The 21,220-nt window shown below is 31.2% G+C and overlaps 2 protein-coding genes across 4 annotated transcripts; both read right to left on the bottom strand.

The window, feature by feature from the left end:
- Positions 1–1,578: 1,578 nt before the first annotated feature.
- On the bottom strand, positions 1,579–10,988 carry LOC112701681 (glutamate receptor 2.8-like). The gene is made up of 6 exons (XM_029288073.2): positions 10,847–10,988; positions 6,328–6,516; positions 4,190–5,427; positions 3,357–3,666; positions 2,291–2,694; positions 1,579–2,041 (listed from the first exon to the last, which is right to left on the bottom strand). Exons 1-6 carry the CDS (start codon positions 10,986–10,988, stop codon positions 1,673–1,675), a joined length of 2,652 nt encoding a protein of 883 aa, XP_029143906.2. The 3' UTR covers positions 1,579–1,672.
- A 6,100-nt stretch (positions 10,989–17,088) lies between these two features.
- On the bottom strand, positions 17,089–21,220 carry LOC112703639 (bifunctional phosphatase IMPL2, chloroplastic). Of its 3 annotated transcripts, XM_072199787.1 has the most exons (12): positions 20,878–21,170; positions 20,579–20,640; positions 20,313–20,389; positions 19,080–19,368; positions 18,524–18,672; positions 18,371–18,449; positions 18,201–18,295; positions 18,075–18,124; positions 17,780–17,971; positions 17,618–17,707; positions 17,426–17,537; positions 17,089–17,342 (listed from the first exon to the last, which is right to left on the bottom strand). In XM_072199787.1, exons 4-12 carry the CDS (start codon positions 19,241–19,243, stop codon positions 17,272–17,274), a joined length of 1,002 nt encoding a protein of 333 aa, XP_072055888.1. In that variant the 5' UTR covers positions 19,244–19,368; positions 20,313–20,389; positions 20,579–20,640; positions 20,878–21,170; the 3' UTR covers positions 17,089–17,271. The 3 variants fall into 3 exon arrangements, with proteins under 3 accessions (XP_072055888.1, XP_025610975.1, XP_025610976.1); XM_025755190.3 differs by lacking the exon at positions 20,579–20,640 and having other exon boundaries at positions 20,878–21,184; XM_025755191.3 differs by lacking the exons at positions 20,313–20,389; positions 20,579–20,640 and having other exon boundaries at positions 20,878–21,220.

The following is a 21,220-nucleotide window of genomic DNA, read 5'->3' as shown; positions in this document are numbered from 1 at the left end:
TGTGGGTGATTTCTTCAACACCTTTGCTTTTATTTTGAAATATCCTTCTATTCCTCTCCAACCATATTCCAAATCACTGCACAGAAGAATCTCAACTGTTGCTCTCTATCCTCTCTCCTCCTTGACCCCTCCGTCCAACACAGAAAATGTTCCCTCATTGTCCCTGAGATGGACCATTGTTGGTCAATCACCGATAACCAAGTACTCCACACCCTTTCCATTTATTATGAAAATACTAATGAAGTGAATCTTGTTAGTTACACTAATAATGATTGGGCCAGAGATATAGAAACAAGAAAAAGTATTTCAGGATTTGCATTTTATGTTGGCTCAGGAACAATTTCATGGTCATTGAAAAAACAAGTAGTAGTAGCATTTTCTACAGTAGAAGCAGAATATTAGCTGTAGCTAGTTGTGCAACACAAGCAGTTTAGTTAAGAAGAATTCTTGAAGAATTGAATGAGAAACAAAATACTCCAACAACGATATTTTGTGATAACAAACCAGCTATAACACTTTGCAAAAATATAGTATTTCATAGAAGGTCCAAGTATATTGATATTCTATTTCACAAAATTAGAGAGTTGATGAATAAGAAAAAAGTTGTGATCGAGTTCTATCCTATAGGAGAGCAAATTGCTGATATATTTACAAAGTCATTGAAGACTAAACTATTTTACAAGTTAAAAAAAATGCTTGAAATGATTAATTTTGCAAATTTGATTTAAGAAAAACAATGTTGATTAAAAAAAAATTAAATTAACTTGCACCATCTCATATGAACTAGAATTTTCATAAAACATGGTTAAAGAATTGATGAAATAAATTTTTAGTTGAATACAACTATCATCAAAGCTAATCATTTTGGAAGTTTGAAAAATTTTTAAGATATTTATAGTTATACTAAAAATTATAGAGTGTCAACTAATAAAAGTCAAATAAATAAGATGTTTAAGTTATTTATTTGAATAGTCAAAGTTAAAAGTAAAATTAGCTAAGTATGTGTATTCACCGCTAATTAAAAGGTTGGAAGAGTCATGAATTTATTAGCATCAACCTTTGTCTATATAAAGGCCATATATACGTATGATTATGTGTGTTTTTATTAAAAAAATCAACATAGTTTTTCAAAATTAAAAATGTTTCTCTGTTTTTTTTTATTTTATTGTAAGTGTTGGTGAGTTTGAAATATCGAAAAGGAAAAGTCTAGGGGGCAGCAACTTCGTTAAATTCTGGCCAGCATGTAACCAATAAAAAAAAGTGAGTCATTGGATGAAATTTCAAACCAATTTCACACCATTAAAATCATTATTAATGGTTATTTGATAGTTACAAATCACAAAAGTTGTTGACCTCCTAACACTCTTCTATTGAAAATATGATAGTGTTATTCACGTGAATGAGTGGTTCTGAGACAAATTAATTATGGGGGTTGTATTTACATTGTACATGTACATACATAACTGCAGTTACTAGTTAGTTAGTTAGATGATACTTGGAGCAAAATAGAAGTTGAAACACATGCTTATTATAAACAGGCACCTATTGTATTAAGTATTAACCATGATTGATATTATCAACTCCATAATTTTGAAACAGAAATACAACAGATGATGGAAACGTAAAGACTAAGGTCTATTTCATTATCTGTACAATCTCCTAAATCAAATCATCAAGCTTGAGGAAGTTGCATAACATGTGAATCTGAATGTGGAGAGTTCACAGGACTTTCTGCAACATGACTATCTTTTCTTGAGAGTCGTCTCTTGGCTTGTCCCAATTGTTCAATCACCGCGGAGGTTAACCAATTGGTGCCGGTGACATAAATCAAGAGGGAAATTGTTGATGTACCTGCTGTCAAAGTGAACAAGGCCCAGAAGCTGTTTGGGCTAAGACTGGCAGTTTCGGTGTCCGGTTCAGACTCTTCACATTTCTCTGATGCAAGCATTCTGTTCTCCAGTTCCCTCTGTTTTCCGGATTCAAATAAATCCAACAGTGCTTTGTTCACAAGTGGAAGGTATGGAGATCCTTGCGGAAAAGCCTGCAAACATCCAACACAACACAGATCACCACAAACTTCAAATTTTTAGTATTAAAATTTGAGCAATGCTAGGGACCAGCAACTTTGGTATTTTGTAACCATCAATTGGCCATCAATAGTATTTTTAGTGGTGTGAGATTACATCTAATAATGAGAAATCACTCACTTTTCTTTTAATGGTTAAGTGCTGGCCAAAAAACACAAAAGTTGCTGGCCCCTAGACTTAATTTGAAGTGGAGAAGGTCATACGAAACCGAATCCTCCGATTTTATACATGGGCCCGGCTTGAATAAACTCTTTACAGTACTTTGCAAGGAAAATCTTGGCCCCAGGAGCTTCAATAAAGACAGCTGCTATTTCTTTTCTTCTGAGAGCTTCAGCGAACTCTTCATGTGATCTAAATTGCCTTATGTTTGCAGGGTTAAAGTGTAGAACATCATGAAGATAATTTTTCAAGAAAGATCCAGTACTGTATCCAACCATGGCATTGTTATTTCTTAACTGATCAACATCACCTATTGTTGGTTCAAGTCTTTCAACTGTTAGCATGCTGGTTAAGTTGGCTGTGTATGTCTGCATTATAATGAGGGCCACAAATAACCACACCACCATAGCCACCCTTGATAAATTGTTGTGTAATTTATCTCCTATGTCTATGTTCAGTCACAGGCAAACAAGTTACAAGTTAATTCATCACTTGACTAATTATTGAAAGATATCTATTTGATTCTTTATTTTCTGTAAGTTCAATATCTTATTTGATGCTATACACAGCTGCATTTGTTTTTGAGAATAGCATAGGACAAGACACTGAGAACAAAACATAAGGGATAGAGATACAAAATTTTATGCTCTTATATTTTATTTGGTAATAAACTAGAACAAATTATAAAAATCTAATTTATTCTCATGTTTTTCATTCAAAAAATTTGAGACGAAAAATATAATAATAAAAAAATATAATTATGAAAAATTAACAAGAATAATAATAAAAATAATAAAAAATAAGTTGTGTCCCTTGTTAGTGTCTCCGTGTCCTTTCTATTAGGATGGACACAAAATACACTAATTCAGTGTCTCTAGACACATGGTCTCTATCCATGTCTCTTCTGTCAAACACAATTTTGTGTCTTTGTGTTCCTGTCTCAGTGTCCTGTCTCTGTAAACAAACGCAGCCTTAAAGACTAAACTAATGTTACGAATACAAACATGTTTTTTTACTTTTACTAAATTTTTGAGGGACTAAACTGATATTGCATATATTTTGAGGTGACTAATTAAATAGCTAATTCTTGTAAAAAGTTCTGAATGTTACCATTTAAGTTTACGAGAGGGGTCATTGCCAACCAAGCAATGTTGCCATATTGTTTGAGTATGGAGCCCTTGAGTTCACAGAAATGATTTCTTTCTAGCATCCATAAAACAAAGACATTGTAGATAATCACTAACACTATTAGGATCCACATTGTCTTTGTGAAAGGCTTCACAAACAGCCAAGCTCTGTGTCCTGTTTTTGATTTCAAAGGGACTACCATCACCACTCCAGGATCAGTGTATGGCTGAGTGAATTCGGCATACTGGTACCGGTACGAGATTATTGTTACATCAATTACTGCATCAAAATTCTGCTTCATGCCATTTCAAATAGAAACAAGTAATTGTCATTAAGTAATGTTTTTAGAAAAAGTTTATATCAGACATAAACTACACTATTGGAGAGAGATAAGTTAATAGATTAAGTAAAAAAAAATCACAAAATAGGTCAAATGAATCTATTATATAATGGCATATCATGTTAAATGTCATGTGGCATGTTGACATGAAAGATTAATACTATGTGTTACAAAATAATTGGTTATTAACATGGCATTAAATGCCATTTGGTTGATAAATTATTTTGTGACATATGGCATTAACTGTTATGTTATGTTATATTATCATGCTACATAACACTTAATGTAACACATTATCATCTAATGAACGGAACGACTGTTAACAAAATTTTTCAGAGACTAATTTAATAAAAAGAATTATTGGAAAGACCAATTTGAATATTAACCATTAATTTGTGACATTATATGGGGAAATCTGCAACTTAAAAATATCATGCAAGAACGACATAAAAATATTGAATACCTAACTTATTACCTTCAAATAAATTTGTCTCACCAACTCATCATAAGTATCATTGAAAGCATAGAACTTGTATGGAACATGGTAGGGCATCAAGTCCATAGTTGCTTTGAAAAGATCAATAGTGAATCCCTGAAATTGATCATGAGTTATGTTTATAAATTGCTTCAATGTGGACAAAGCAGGGACCCCAACTCTTAATGGCTTCTCAATTGTTGGTAGGGCCCACCCTCTTGGAGTTTCCCAAGGTCTACCTGGCCACATAACCTGTCCTAGTTCCTTCATTGAAGAACTATAACTAACATCATGTTGACCAATATTGCTTGAAAATCCAAGTCCATTTGACCAAAAACCAATCTCCTTGTATCCCTTCCCAATCACATTGATGATTTGAAAAGTCTGTGTAGGATCTAAGGTATGATCATTGAATTGAATTCTTCCCTTTAGGCCAAGAAAATTACTATGCAAAATCTTGTTCATCAGGAATTTGCCACCTTCATTATTGTTGGTTTGACTCATGGCTAGAGCCAGAGTCCATGCAGCATCATAAGCATGTGCTGCAAAAGTTCCTGGCTCATTGTTGAGTTCTTGAGGGTAATCTAGGCTAAATTTTCGACGAAATTTCCGGTAGAAATCCTCATGTTTTTTCCCATTTTCTTGGAAATAGCTCTTGACTCCAATGATTCCTTGCATTGAGGATATAGTTGAAGCATTTAAGGAATGAACAAGGCTTGTAAAAGGGTCAGTAATGATCCAAACATAGTCCTTCCCAACCATATCCATTTTCGACGCAGTTTCGAAGAGGTTTATGGCCAAATTGAGGGACAAACTAACAACAACAAAGACTCTACAATGGCCATCTCTAAGATTCTCAAGATCTTTGGACAATGAAGAGGAAGGAAAAGGAGGAACACTCAAGAGATTACTTATTGTGATACCTGCTTCAGTGAGTGCTAAATAGATATTGGATAAAGATTCTGTGGATGAAGCATCTTTGTCTTCATAAATTATGTTGACACTGTACCAATCCCATGATTGAACAATAGCAGATACTGCTTTCATTTGTTTTAATGCATTAGGTGAAGTTTGAACCATGAAGGGCCATTTTGATGTTGCCCAATTTGGAGTTACATCTGCTAAGGATAGAAGAGGTGTCATGTTTTGGTTGCAAAGTTCAGCTATTAATGTTGTTTCTTCCCATGTTTGTGGACCTATAATTGCTTGCACTTGCTCTTTGTCAATAAGGTCCCTTGCTGCAAAACAAAATCAATTAGAATTGGATGATTATGAATGTTATTATTTATTTTTTGGTTGAAATAAATCCAAAGATAACTGTGGTTAGGACTTATTTTAAGCCTTTTTATCTCTACTTTTTGCTATGTCTGTTTGCATATTTGGCTCTAGACACAAATAATTTAATGAATGAATGAATGTATATTTCTATTTCTCCAAATCACAAGTATTCATGGCAAGACTAGTTTTCTTAACAAGTGAGATTGGCCAAAGTGGAAGGTACTCTTCCCTTAACTAAAGTGTATTTAGGATTAACAGGATTTTTTTTATTGACACATTTAATACTCCTTTTAGGACTTAATATCTATTGTATATAATGAAGATTAGCAAAATTCGGTGTATAATTTTCTTCTAAAATATTTTTATTTATATTTATGAGTTTAATTTTGATACACAAATACTATAAAACGTTTTATATAATCATCCAAACATATTCATTTTTTTAAATGCTATTTACACTATCAATCTAAACAGTAATTATTTTGACTTATGTAAGTGAATACACGTGTAAAATTTCTTTCACTTACAGCGTATACAAATTAAATTCTTATACTAATTTACTATCATACATACTTAATAAATAAAATAATGGACTAAGAGACACGTCCTAGTGTTTTTTATTTGAAATTAGTGTGATCCATCAAGTATATAGTATAAGAAAAATTTTAAGTATACCAAAGAATATCAGTGTTCTAATTATTTTAACCGTTGATTTCAATTAATATATATTATATATATATTTTTTATAATTCAGATCAACAGTTAAAACAACTGAAATACTGATATCTACGATCCACTTAAAACTCTTCCTATAGTATATACCCAAATATTAAAGAATATGAGAGTTAAGAAATATGAACCTGCAAGAGCAGCTTTAAGGGGATCCCCATGAGAGTCCCTTATGTGAAGACCAAAGCTTTGATTGGTGTAATGATAGAAATCCTCCAATGCCATCTTAATAGCCACTATTTCCTCTTTTCCACTTCTATCATTATAGTCTGCAACAACTCCTACTATGCCCTTATTCACTTCGATTGCTGTTCCTAACACTATTTTAACCATACTCATAATAATAATAAGACAAACGAGAGGAACAAACTTATGCATACTTTCCATAATAGCAATATTATTATTACCCTCACTTGGTGCTTATTATCCATATATATTCCTTTTTATAGGAAAAGAATAGCTAACAAAATTAAACAATTTTAGAGTGAGCAATTTTCAGGTAAAGTTAGAGGGCATCTTATGGTATATGTTGTTGCATGTTAATTGGTACCTTCATGTTATTTTAGCTATAAAATTTTGTAGTGAGATTCACACAAATAATTTAAAATTTTTGAACTGGAATATTATATCATAATATCATATAAAATGTGCAAACTATAACATAATATTCCTCTTTGTATTGCATTTCACTAATTGTAATAGTTGAATAGTAATAAAAGGTTTTGGAAACCTCAATGCCAAGCAAGCGCCACGGCAGAAAGGCACTTAAAAAATAATAAAAATGTGGCGTATGTTATTGAGCATAACACGTTAAAAGGGGATGAATTGAAAGGGAAAATTCCAAAATCTAATTTTTTTTTCAACTATCATTGTTCATTGGTTCATCTTAGTATAATAATAAAAAGCTAAACTAGCATAACAACTAATTAATATTAATGAAAATTCGGGTTTCTCTCATGAAGGCAACAAAAATTAAAGAAAATAAGAAATGTCACATTAGAAGTTTTGTATCCTTGAATTTCGTAGTAATCAGATGTCACTTATGAGTTATGAGTATTCTTCTTGTATCACATAACAAGTAGGATTTTCTACTATTGGGAATATTCCTCTATATCTGTTTTAGTGTAAATCATATTTAAGCGGTTAGGTAGTTAGGAAATTTGAAAGAAACTAGGGAATAAAGTAGAATACAAGAAATCAAATTTGTCGTACAAACGAGGAGATTTATTATTATGATTACATAGCCTTTGATCATACTACTCTCTTAGGATATTTAAATAATTTTATTGTCTTTAAAAGTTTAGACGATAGAAAAATGATGAATACTATCTAACTCTTTCTAAAATAACATGTAAGTTATTTTTTATGATATGTCAAATTTTAATTAATTATTATCTTAATTATAGTTGGATTATTTTATATAAAAGGTTATTGTGTTAGTACTATTTTACAAGCTTGCAAAAGAAAGCAATGAAAAGAAAAAGTTTCAGCATTTACAAAGTTATAAACTTTAATTAACGGTGGGCAAGCTCTTCAGTGTAGATATAAAAATTTTATTTACATGTGTAGATGAGTATTGACAGCTTCTAAATACGACAAGTGTTAATAAATTTAGATATTTTTTTGTAAAATTGTAAATTGTTGCAGCATTGATTTACTGATCTAGTTAGATATATATTTAAATTATACAATAATTAATAATTACTTTGATGTTAATTACATCTTGGTAATATGAGTATTTTTTATATTTTTTAGATTATTATTATTATTATTATTATTATTATTATTATTATTATTATTATTATTATTATTGCGCTTTTTTAGCATAAAAATTTTTGTTGAAGAGTACAAAAATTTATTAATATAATACAAATATTTGCAAAGATTAAGTTATAGAAGGAGGCAACATGAATAATTATATCTCTAACACTTTTCTCCAAACAAGAGTTTATTTTTTGGATTTGTTAGATTTTTGCATAAGTCTTCTTTTCTCCTTTTACTTGTCTTATGCTATTTTTTCTCTTTTGAGTTTCACCAAGAATCAAACTCTACTTTTTGGACGTAGAACTCTGATACTATGTCGTGAAATCACTTTTTCCAAAAGTTTAAGTTTAGGTGTGACAATGAGTAGGATAGGATAATGTTTAGACTCAACCCTAACCCAACCTACGAGTTGATTTTTTCACTAAAACTAAACTATATCTTACCCACAGGTTTATAACATGTCAACCCTCGGGTCATAAAAAAAGTAATTTCAATACTTTAATGAGATCTTGAAGTTATAATTTAGTATTTGTATATCACTAAACAAATTTGGCCTTTATATAAACAAAAGCATTAAACTTTTGATTAAAGATCTTGATTTAGTAGTCATAAGTTTTCTATATAAATGAGAGGTTTTTGGTTCAACACTCATTCTTAGCATATTTTTTATATAATATAACATATATAGAGTGGTAAATTTTGTAGCATATTTTTTATTATGCATATTTTGTTGATTTCGTATACTGTACTATTTTTGTATTTTATACTAAAATTTTGTGTTATGCATTATAATTTTTGTACTCTTGCTTCTAAATATATATATAAAAAAAATTAAAAAACGAAAATGATGATAATGATGATGATAATGAAGGAGAATAAAAAAAAGAGAAAAAAATTAGACAAAAGAAATAGGCGGCGGCAACAACAACAACAATGTTAAAAAAGAAGTTTTCAAGAAAAGATAAAAAAGATAAAGATAAGGATGAAATAGCAATAATTAATGTGCGATAACTTGATTGAATTTGGTTAAAAAATTCTTAATTACATTGTATAATTAATAATTAATCTAAGCCAATTTAATTATTTCTTAACTCTAGTTTCAAAATTAAAAATAAATCTATTGTTGAGCAAAAGAGAGTAAAATGTTTTTTTCTTTACTGTACATTAACAAAAAAAAAAGGAAAATTACTCAAAATCAGAGTTAAATATAAAATTATTAATTTAAATATTTTTATTTAACTGTTTATAGCATAAATATTTTATGTATATTATAGTCCGGAGTAACTAAATATCTTGTCAAAGTTTTGAACGAATTATTGAGCTGCTCTAATTATTAATTAAATTGATATAATCAAATATAATAAAATAATATATAAATTATAAATAAATATATAAAAATATAAATATATTTTATTATAAATTTTAAAAATACAACACTAATATAATAGATTAACAACTCAATTAACCATCACAATACTAGTCATTACCATTTATATTTAGTAAGAAGCTAAATTTAAGAAGAAATCAACAACACGGACAAATTAACAACTAAATGACTAAATCAGCACAACAATAATAGATTAATAGTTAAATTAGTCCTTCAAAAATAAAATATTTTTTAAATTTATTTTTAAAAGATTTTTTCAATCAAATTAGTTTTTCAAAGATTGCGAATTAATCATATTTGTCCTCCAATCACTCTATTAACAATTTTCTTCAAAAATTAATATTGTAAAACGTTAATTGATAACATATTTAATACTTAATATATTTAATTGGATATCGATCAAATATATTAATAAAAATTTGTTAATTTAGTCATTTTTTCCAATGATAAAAATTATATTCCTAATATGATCTAATAACTAAATTAATAGATTTTGGTAAATATATTTAGTTAACGTCTAATTAAACATATTATATATTATATATGCTATCAATTAACATTTCATATCATCAATTCTTGACGAAAATTGTGAGTAGAATAACTGAAAGACATATATGATTAATTTATAATTTTTGAAAAATCAATTTGATTAAAAAAATCTTTTACAGACAAATTTAAAGAATGCTTTATCTTTTGAGACTAATTTGACTATTACAACAAATATCTCAACACCAGTAAAGGAATAGGAGACTAGAGACGTTCGTCCAAAAAAAGAGAGACAAAAACGGGGCAGTGAAGCAAAGGTGACGATCATTGGAAGCGCAATGGGAGAAGACAACAATTGCTATGGCCAAAATGGCAGATTGCTGGAAGAGGGAGCGAGAGGCGTTTGAAGAGGAGAAAGTGAAAAACCAAGAAAGGATATCGGGGTTTGGAATATGATGATTTTGTTTAAGAACCGAACCAATTTGGCCATTGATTCTTGCTTCGATTAGTCGAATTGGCTGATTCGGTTCAATTTTCAGAATTTAAAATAGAGTATATACGTATTTTGGTTCTCAAAGAATTTTAGATCCGACACTTTAGTTCTCAATTAAAATTAATTACTCAATTGATCTATAACAATTAATTTCGTTAGTCACTTAGGTTCTTAGCTCTGTCAACTCTGACGGAAGACAAAATGGTCCCTGACAACTTTAATAGGGGACAAAATGATCTCTGACAACTTTAATAAGAGACAAAATGATTCCTGACCCCTTTTTTCGAAAACGACACTGTTCTTACCCAATTTTTATCATATCTCGTATAACCCTAACATTCATACTCTCCTTCTTTACCTTCACAATCTTCTTTTCCATCTTTTCCTTTCTCCTCTTTAACTCCAAGATTAAGCCATGGTGTAATTGTCACACGTGTCGCAACTACTTCAACATGTCATGTACCGCACACTTCCTAAATCTTTGTGACCGGTACATCCACCTCCTCTACACTTCACCCACCAAAAGCATCTACTTCCATGTCTTCGATAACATCACCTCCAACTCCAACAACGTCCACGATATCCTCAAAACCAAGTTTCACAACTATCCCAAGGGCATGCCTTTCTCCACTGTCCGGCAAGCAATATAAATTGTTGGACATTAGGACATCATGAGAAAATTCTCCTTCGACATCATATGCAAATTCTCATTTGAAATAGACACTGAATGCTTCATTCCTTCTTTCTCGGAGTCCAAGTTGGCAGACAGTTTCGACCTCGCATCCAAGCTATCAGTACAACGAGCAATGTCGCCGTTGCCGCTCATATGGAAACTAAAACGATTACTGAGAATTGGTTCGGAGAAGAAGCTGAAGGAAGCAATCGGAGTGGTAGACAATGTGGTCATGGAGATGATAGAGAGGAGGAAGGAGATGGCAATGACGATGACGGATCTTAACAAATTAGACTTGTTGTCTAGATTCATAGGATCTATCGAAGACGACAAGTAGTTGAGAGACATAGTCATTGGTTTCCTAATATATTGTGTAGTTTGAAGTTACAGTGTTAAACTGTTAGTGTTATGCGAGATATGATGAAAATTGGGAGAGAACAGTGTCATTTCTGAACAGATGAGATCATAGACCATTTTGTCCCTGTTAGAGTTGTTAGGGACTATTTTGTTTTCCGTTAGAGTTGACGGAATAAAGGATCTAAGTGATTAACTAAGTTAATTATTAAGACCAATCGAGTAATTAATTTTAATTGAGAACTAAAGTGTTTGATCTAAAAATTTTTAAAAACCAAAATAGGTATATACTATTTAAAATAACATGCATTGTGTGTGATGCATTTGACATTTCATTCCACTTAATAATACTTGCTCATAAACCATAGTTGATGATATCTTTGAGAATAAAGGTATAAGAGGTATGCTGGCAGTGATGTCCAAAGAGGAAAAGTGGCGCGAAAACCAGAGGCAATCCCCATGACAGCACAAACAATGGCAACGACAAGAACATCTGCTGAGAATTTCCAAGTTATATCTCTAACATATATCAGAATAGATATTACCACAAATCCAAGAATGTTGTTCATGAACACTACTCCATATATCTGCATGCATTCAACCGAATTTCTAATATAAGTATCTAATTATAATTGTCATGCTTGGTTGGTTTAAGTAGTTTGACACTTTATTTCATTAAAATGTGTTAATAGAATTTTTATGTATTTACATACATTTATTAATGCAGCTATTGAATAATTACAAAATCCGCAATAATGCTAGCACAACAATAAAATAATAACCCAAAGATATTTTATGTAAGTTAAGAATAATATTTTAAATTAGTTCTGACAAAATTTTTAGTCGATACTTTTGTCTTCAACAAATTTTAATTATCAAATCAGTTCCCAAATTTTTATTTTATTAGACAATCAGTTCTCACATCAATTTGTTCATCCATATAAAAAGATCAATACGAAAATTTTTAAAAGTTTTAGGAATTATAACATTTTTATTAAATAATGATAACGACTGAATTATCTATTTTTTTTACCAATATTTAACATGAAGAATATGTCGACAAATTACAATAAAATGTTAGAGACTGATTTAGTGATTAAAAGTTGTTAATGATTAAATTGTAAGATTCAAATTTTTTTAGAGACTAATTTGAGATATTACTCTTAACTCTCTAATTTTATACATTAAGATTTATAATTATACACTTATTGCATATAGTATTACTTAATTATTCTAACAATAATTAACTAATATAACAAAAGATAAATAATAATTTAAAAAATATAAAATAAAATAATTTTAGACGGTTTTGAATTGATTTTTTTATTATTTTTTAAATAACATTTTAAATTTTGTAAATTTATTTTGTATTTTTGTCTCATCATGATTTATATTTGTTCAGTTAAAGAAACAACTTTTCTTTAACCAACGATAAATGGATGAACAAAAATTGAAAAAGAAAAAGAGAAGTTCAAAAGGAAAAAGAAATATAGTTGACTATTTCCGAATTCGCATTATTAGAAATTTAACTGGTTGATTAATATTTTTTTTATTGAATATCCATAACAATAATATAACAAATGTGAGATTAGTTAAAATGATAAATATTTTATTTTTTTTATAAATATTAGAGTATTAATAGACACGTTTGTATTAATTTATATTTTACAAATTAAATATTGATAATAATAAATTTGAGATTAGCTAAGATAATAGCTAGCTATGTTATGTTAAAATAAAAATGTCACGGATTTAATTTTAGAATTTTTAATAAAATTTATTATTTTTGACGATCAGTTAGTCATTAATATTTAAAAGTGTGTACTAAAAATATAAGAAATTACTCAAATAAATATGTCTATTTCATCTTTTACTAAAGAGATTTTCGTGTTACGTTTTAATTAGTTTCTATATAATCTTTTTTGTGTTTCTCGTCACATATTATTAAATTCCTTAAAAAAATAATTAATTTATATTCGTGCGATATATAAAACAATTACTATATTATTATTACATTATAGATTAAAATTCACTAATTTAAATTTGTTTTTATTTTTAATCTAAGTATTAAAAATAAATAAAATTTTTATAACTAGATGTAGTGTAACAATATATATATAATATTAATTAATTTTTAAAAAATTCTAAAAAAATAATTTCTTTTATTTTAGTAAAATAACTATTTATTAAAGTGGACAAACTGATTAATTTCTTCTCATATACAGTTTTTTTTCTTTAAAGACATAAAAATAATTGATTGAGACATTGGTTGAAATAATTAAAGAGAAATCCTAGGTAATTTTGGTATAGAAATTTCGAATTTGAAAACATTGATAAAAACTATATTGAATTTTGATTTATTTTATTCACATTTAAATTAATCACTACATAAGTTAAAGTTCTGTTTTGAAGTTATATTCGAACTTCAATCTGATTTTTAAAGTTTCAATTTACTTAATTTGATTTTCTGACTTAGGTATCTGTGACTCATATTAAGGTTTTAAGTGTTTTGTTGGAAAAATATTAAGGTAAAAAAATTTCAATTGTCACATCAAATAGTCACTAGAACGTATAACATAGCAGTCGTTAGTCCATCTCAGCATGCCGTTAACAATTCTGAGACTGTGACAAAAATAAGATCAGAAACCAATGTGAGTCATAACTACTAAGTTGGGAGACTAAATTGAGTAAATCGAAAATTTTAAAATTAGATTGAAATACAAAACAGTGCAGATAGAGAAACGGTGAACGATGACAGCAAAGCAGAATAGATCAACAGAGGCGACAGAAGCTCGACAAACGTATGCAACTATGCGCGACAGTAGAGGCTCGACGGCAGCGCAACAAACACAACAGAGGATCGACGTGCATAAAAGAGAACAAAGAGCAAGATAAAGAGAAGGCGAGAAGCACAGCAGAGAGTGAGACGCGGAGCTGTGCGCGAAGCTGAGCAGACAAAGGAGCAGCAGTGCTAACCAATGCCAACCGGCAGAGAACAGCGATGAATGGCAGACGAGTGAAGTCAGAACAATGAGTGAGTGAGAGAGAGAAAACATCAGAGAGTGAGAGAAGAGGGAGTCAGCGAGCCAACTAGGGATTTAGGATAAGTGGGTAGCGTTTTTTAGTGTTTTTTTTTTTTGCCAAAATGACGTCGTTTTTTGCCAAAATGAGCACTCAACGCAAACTCGTTAACTCGTTCTCAAACTCGCGAGTTTGATCGAGTTTATGCGATTCTAGCCGAGTCTACTCGAGTTTACTCAAAAAAGAATTTATATCCGAGTTAACTCGATTTCACTACCTAAACTGTAAACTACGAGTTTATGAATTAATTTGCGAATTTGACAACAATGAGTCTAACAATAAGGTCTATGTAGGTAGCTGGTTCAGATCGGGGGTGGTCTGACCCACCCAAATTAATACATGAACAAAAAAAGAAATGTTGTTGCACAAGTAATTATATCATGAGTTAATTACTCTTTTGTAAATAATTTAGATAATCCCTAATCCTATCTAATGGAGCACTCATCAAATACTTTGTCAACATTCTTTTATGTCAATGTATGTAACTCCAAACAGAAGAAATGCAAGAGTTGACTGACCTCTATTATTATTATATTTTTTATTCCAATTCCAAGATAAATACCAAACCTTATATTTTAGATGATAGCATAGCCACACTGTACTTGCTATTAATTTGTTGCAGTGAGTTAGCCTTACGAGGAAGTATAGGGAGTTAATGGAATATTTGTACAATGTGTATAATAAAAGTTAAGGGAGTATTAGAGATATAACCATTAATGTTTCCTTTTCCTATCAGCATAAACTTTTAGGATTAGTGGTATCATGACATAGTATTAAAATTCTAAATCCGAAAAGTTAAGAGTTTAATTCTTGGTGAATACCAAAATCAACTTAAGCTTTTGGAATGAGTAATTTTATGAGTGATATTCATTTTATAACTTAACGTATTATATACATTGTATAAATATTTTATTAGCTTCCTAACATGACTAGCCTTATTTACAAAAAAGAATCTTTTTCTGTTTTCATAGTAGTTAGGGTGAGTCAGCATAGCATGTACATGTACACTAAGTTGGTAATACAGTGGCAAAAATTATTTTTCACAAAACCCATTATTTGTTATAACATTATAAAATCAAGAGAAGTATGAAAGGAACCAAGATGATAGCGTAAAATAAATTTATTATCCTTCCCGTTTTTGATATAATTCTTCCTTCAAGGTCATAGTTCAACTTTTGTTTGCCAACAATGACACAAGTGCCCCCACACAAGCGTGAGAAGCAAGATGGAGGAACCAGCCAACAAACCGATTCCAGTGGCAGCATACTCTTGTGCACTCTCCTTATCACTTGAATCCACACAAAAATAATGAATATTATTAGCTAAGTTATTAATTTAAATACTCAAAGCCATAGTTAAGTATAAAATTATTAATTTAAATAATTTTATTTAACAATTTATTGCATTAATATTTATGTATTCTATAGTATAGCAAGTGACTAAACATAATTGAGGACATCTTTGAAAACAAATTTATATATGCCTGCCTAACGTGACTGCAATTCATGTTTCCCTTTGCTGAAATTAAAGTGTTGCATTCTGTTTGTTTGTAAAAGCTAGTTGTAATTATAAATGCTATTTTATACCCCGCTAATGTAGTGCTTTAGTGAATTGACTTGGTTCTAATTTTGTAATTGTACTCACAATTTACGGGTTGCAAATAACGAATCCTCAAAAACTGAGGATGATCTAAATTCCCTCCCGTATTGGGGTGTTTGTAGTGCAATTTGGATCGATTTTGAGTCAAAAACCAATCTGATTTGAACACTAATTTTACATATGCAATACGGTTTAGATTGGATGGTTTATCCGATCTAATCCAATTTCAAACGGTTTGAATTGAATTGGATGTGATTTTTTAAATTAAAAAAACTATATATATATATATATATATATATATATATATATATATATATATATATATATATATATATATATATATATATATATATAACAAGTCTCAACATCAAATTTTAAATAATCAACAATATCTTAAAAAACTAACGATATAATAATAAAAATAAAATTATAAGTTAGTTAAAATAAATAAATAAACCACATTTTAAACTCAAAATATTTATTAAATAATAATATATGAATAATATAAAAATATATAACAAATTGAACATGTTATAAATATAATTATAAATATAATAATAAAATAATAATATTATAACATATTATTGAGTTTGAATTAAATCTGTTATGAAAAATAAATAAAAAATCTAATCCAATCCAGCAATTTACAAAAACTAGAATCTAATCAAATTCAAATTAGTACGATTTTAATCGATTTTTAGTTTGAATTAAATTACATAAACAGTTTAATTTTAATCAGTTTGAATTTTGAACACTTCTACTTCGGTGTGCTGGTCGATCATTAGAGATGTCCTGAGGCCTCTTCACAATTTTAAAATACGCATTTGCCACATTACTAGGTTCAATACCATGTACAAGCCTTAGCAAATTGATTCTCCAATTGTTTAGTAATTCTGATTTCTCACATTTATGTATAGCTAGCAAGTGCAAAGTGATTTTCCTTCTGATTATAACATGATCATATTATTAGTGATAGTTAAAGCAAGCAGTGGGCCTAGATATGTAATTATATGGAGCCTGCTAACATACTTCACTGTTCGGATTATCATGCGATATTTAAACTTGGGAAAAACACATTTTAAAGGTGTTGGAAAAATAATCATTTGTAGCTCATCCAATCAATATAGGAATGCTAACTTGGGCAAGAGATATTAGAGTAAGTGCCTTTGAACTACTTATTAGTTAAATAATGGTCGAAACCGATATCACAACAACTGAATTCTGAAGAATCCCCGATGTCACTTCCACTGCAATGAATCTATTGTCTGTTGATGGATGTGTTTGTCACCAGCCGCCACAACATTAAAACCTGTGACATGCAATTCACGAAAACCTCAAGTTGATAACAGGACTAGGAGTAGGAGGAAGCAATTGAAATAAACATGGCCATACTAGTTGCAATTGAAAGCGGAGAAGCTTCCCAATGAAGTTTTTGTCCCTTCCAATCAGTTATGACACCTCCAGCTCCTTCAATAACAGGTATCAATGCAAGAAAATCGTATGGCTGAAACACAAAAGATCAGCAAAGATAGGCATGTAACAAACTAGTTTGAATTTGGAAGCAGAGTTGAGAAAATATAGTACCTTGAGACCGGACTCAACAACAAGATCCACAAAGCCAGAAGACAAAAGAGCATATGCATAGCAGTCACAACCATATAACGGAATCTTAACCTGCAGAATGCAAATTAAGAATATTCATCTTGAGAAAGAAAGGGAATCCATGTAATAACACAACAGACCTACCTTGTCCCTAACACGGATGAATGCATCCTCTGCATCTCCATTGAAGAGATGAGGGCTTGTGGTATACAGGTATGCTTGAGAGAGGTTGGAGCAAGCACGTGTGGATACATGTTTTCCGTTGAGTGTAGTCATCTCTCCGGTCATCCCGACCCATCTTTCTCCCAAGACAGGTTGATCAATGATGCCAAGGATCTAACCAAAAGGAAAGGAAACAAAATATGGTTGATGGTAATGGCAATCACACGCTACATGGATTCAAATGTAAAGGAGCAAGTTTAAAGTGGCGCGTGCATACTGGTGTACTGTTGTGCAGAAGAGCAATCAGAGTTCCAAAAAGGGGTTTTCCTGAGGCAATGAGAGGCAGAGTCAAAATGAATGGATGAATATTTAACGAGAGGCAATGAATAATGATAGCAGTTACCAGTGATGAAGCTCTTTGTGCCATCAATAGGATCCAGGACCCAGACATAGTCAGCAGTGTCTTGTTTACATCTCCACCCCTTTTCCTCTCCATAACTGCAATTCTCAATATGCCATGAGTGAGTGAATGCAAAAGGCAACAAAGGGCCTTGTGGTTAAGACTCGACTCACATGGCATGAGAAGGGAAATTGTCTAATATGATGGAAACCATGGCCTCCTCGGCGGATTGATCTGCATTTGTTACTGGACCTGATGCAACGACGACAATTCCAATTAACAAAGAGAGAAAATGAAAAGCATTGGAAGGTTGGAGGGGGCCATACTGAGGTCGTCTTTCTGAATAATGTCGAATTTACTCCTGAAATACTGACGGATGACCTCTCCGGCAGCATCAGCAACTTTGTTGGCCACGTCGGCAAAGCGGTTCAGGTGGGGAGGCGCATTGGGAGTGGACACCGCCATGGCTCTGGGTCTGTAAGATGCAAAATTAAAATTAGGTTGGAGTGTGGTGAAGAGTGAGATTGTGGGATTAGGAATATACTCAATACAGTGAGGAACAACTTGGGGCTTCATCACTAACTCTCACACTCAACCTCACGGGTATATTCTGACCAACACAACTCCCAAAGCATGCCACTAGTCCACTACCATGTAAAGCCCTCAATATTTGTTTTTCTGGTTAAAGTGGGCCCCAACATAACAGCGTCTTCAACCACCCCTCATGCTAAATCTACTTTATATTGTTCTTGAAAATTTTGCAATGTATCTACTCTATTTAAAAAAATAATAAATCATTTTAATCCCAGTTACTACTAGCTAACATCATAATTCTCAACAGACACTTGAAGCCTATTTTAATTCTCAGCAGACAAAACTAACCTTATAGCTTGAAGCCCGCCACCCGTAAAGTTGCATAAGCTCAACGCCGACGGCGCTGCGAAGGGTTGTCCATGACCAGCAGTTCTTAGAGATTCTGATGGAAGATGGGTTACTGGTTTTGCCAAAAAGGTTGGTATTTGTGACGCACTGACGGCAGACCTCATCAGTCTGGACTTGGCGTGGGAAAAGGGAGTTCAAAATCTAGTGATTCTTCTGTTGCAATCAAGGTTCTGAAAACTGGACCAGTCATCAAACTCTAGTCACTGGTTCACTGGTCCAACCGGTTCAACTGTGATTTAACCATAAAAACTGTTTTATAATAAAATAATAAATAAATATAAATAAATACCCTAAAACATAATTATAGTCTAATATAAACCTTAAAATGTTCAAAATTTAAAGAACTACATCAACTAAAATCTAATATAACATTTGATCTCATCAATTATTAACAATTTATCATTCATTAGTTGTTATATCACTATTGATATCATTAAGATAGTCACAAGAAACAAAAAATTCATTGAACTAACCAAACCAATAACAAATATTCAATCATCTACTCATCTAGTTAATTGAGTTAATTTAATTCATCTATCCCTTCATTGAATTAAAAACAAATTCAACTATGATAATTTTCATCAACAAAAAATTTAGCTCCAAAGATGACTTATAGCAACAAAATTTAGCTAAGTAATTATTTTAGTAAGACAGCAACAAATTCAAGGTTCAGTGATGATAATTAGCAACAAATTCAACCTAATATATACCAGAACAAATCAAAAGTTACAACTCATAACACATTCACAACCCAACTCACAAATCAAAACAAAAATTTACAACTCACAAGTTTATATGACACAAAAATAAATTCAATTAGCAAATAAAACAACCAAACTACTAGCCATGAACAACTAATTAACTAAAGTCTAAATAAGTAAATTCAGTTCAATGCAGCAGAGAAGATTCAATCATACAGATTAATAGCTCATAAGAAAAATTCAATACAGCACAACACAAGTACAACAGATTGGATTTATAAATCAATCTCAGCAGAATTAATTCAATATCAACAATCTGAATCCAAATAAAAATTCAGTAAATTAATAACTCAAAACTCAGCAAAATCATCAATAATACATCATAAGCATATTAAGAACAAAACAAAGAAGAAAACAATATAGCACAAGTACAACAGATTGAACATTGAAGAAGATAAAGGGGAGGACTTGCCTAAACGGGTGGCAAAGGGGAGGAGAAGAGCCACAGCGAGTCAGACCAGAGAGCATAAAAAATACGAAGAACAAGCCCTAGCAGTGAGCACAATTTTTTTAACTTCAAAAGGGGATCATAAACTACTGGTTCTATGAAAGTTCAATGAATAAACAAACTACAATAAAATGCAATGGCCAAAACAGGCCAATGATGAAATAATGAAGGGTTTCTCTCTTCAATTCTATGTTCAAGCTTGTGGGAGGCCAGAATCAACAGAGTAGTACCGTTAGGATAGTCCTTCTTCTTAATTCTTATATATCTCAAACGATTTCCTACAAAAAGAAAACTGAGCACAAAACACGGCCTTAAAACAGAAACAGAACAACACTCAGAAATCAATCACCTCTTCCAAACACGGCCTTAAAACAAAACAGAACAACATTCAGAGTATGAGCATTGATCACAAAAAATTGATTTCTGAACAAAACAAACTCAGAGTAGCCATTAAACATTTCAATATGATTTTTGAAAAAAACATGAAAAAAAAAAGCTTTGATGAGCACGACGGATGAGCAACCATTACCTTCAAGGGACAAGCACGACGGACGACTCAACGACGGCAATGGTGGAGAGGGGTCGAAGACTTGAAGCATGAGCACCAGACAAGGACCGAAGCTCCTGAGCGCGACGGACGGTGGCGGAAGCGCAGCTGAGCAGACGAAGACGACGGATGCCGAGCGACCTCGAGGAAGAAGCTGCGACCGGTGAGAGCAGGGATCGGAGACTTGGAGCACGCCGACAGGACGAAGAGGGAAGAAAAGGAAAGAAAAGGAGAAGGGCTGGGAGAAGGAGAACAAGGAACGAAGGAATCTGATTGCCTTCTCTTATTTAAACGAACCATAAAATGGCGTCGTTTCATGTAAACC

This window comes from Arachis hypogaea, chromosome 7, assembly GCF_003086295.3.
Source record: "Arachis hypogaea cultivar Tifrunner chromosome 7, arahy.Tifrunner.gnm2.J5K5, whole genome shotgun sequence".
NCBI lineage: Eukaryota > Viridiplantae > Streptophyta > Magnoliopsida > Fabales > Fabaceae > Arachis > Arachis hypogaea.
This window is presented reverse-complemented; position numbering and strand designations above follow the sequence as displayed.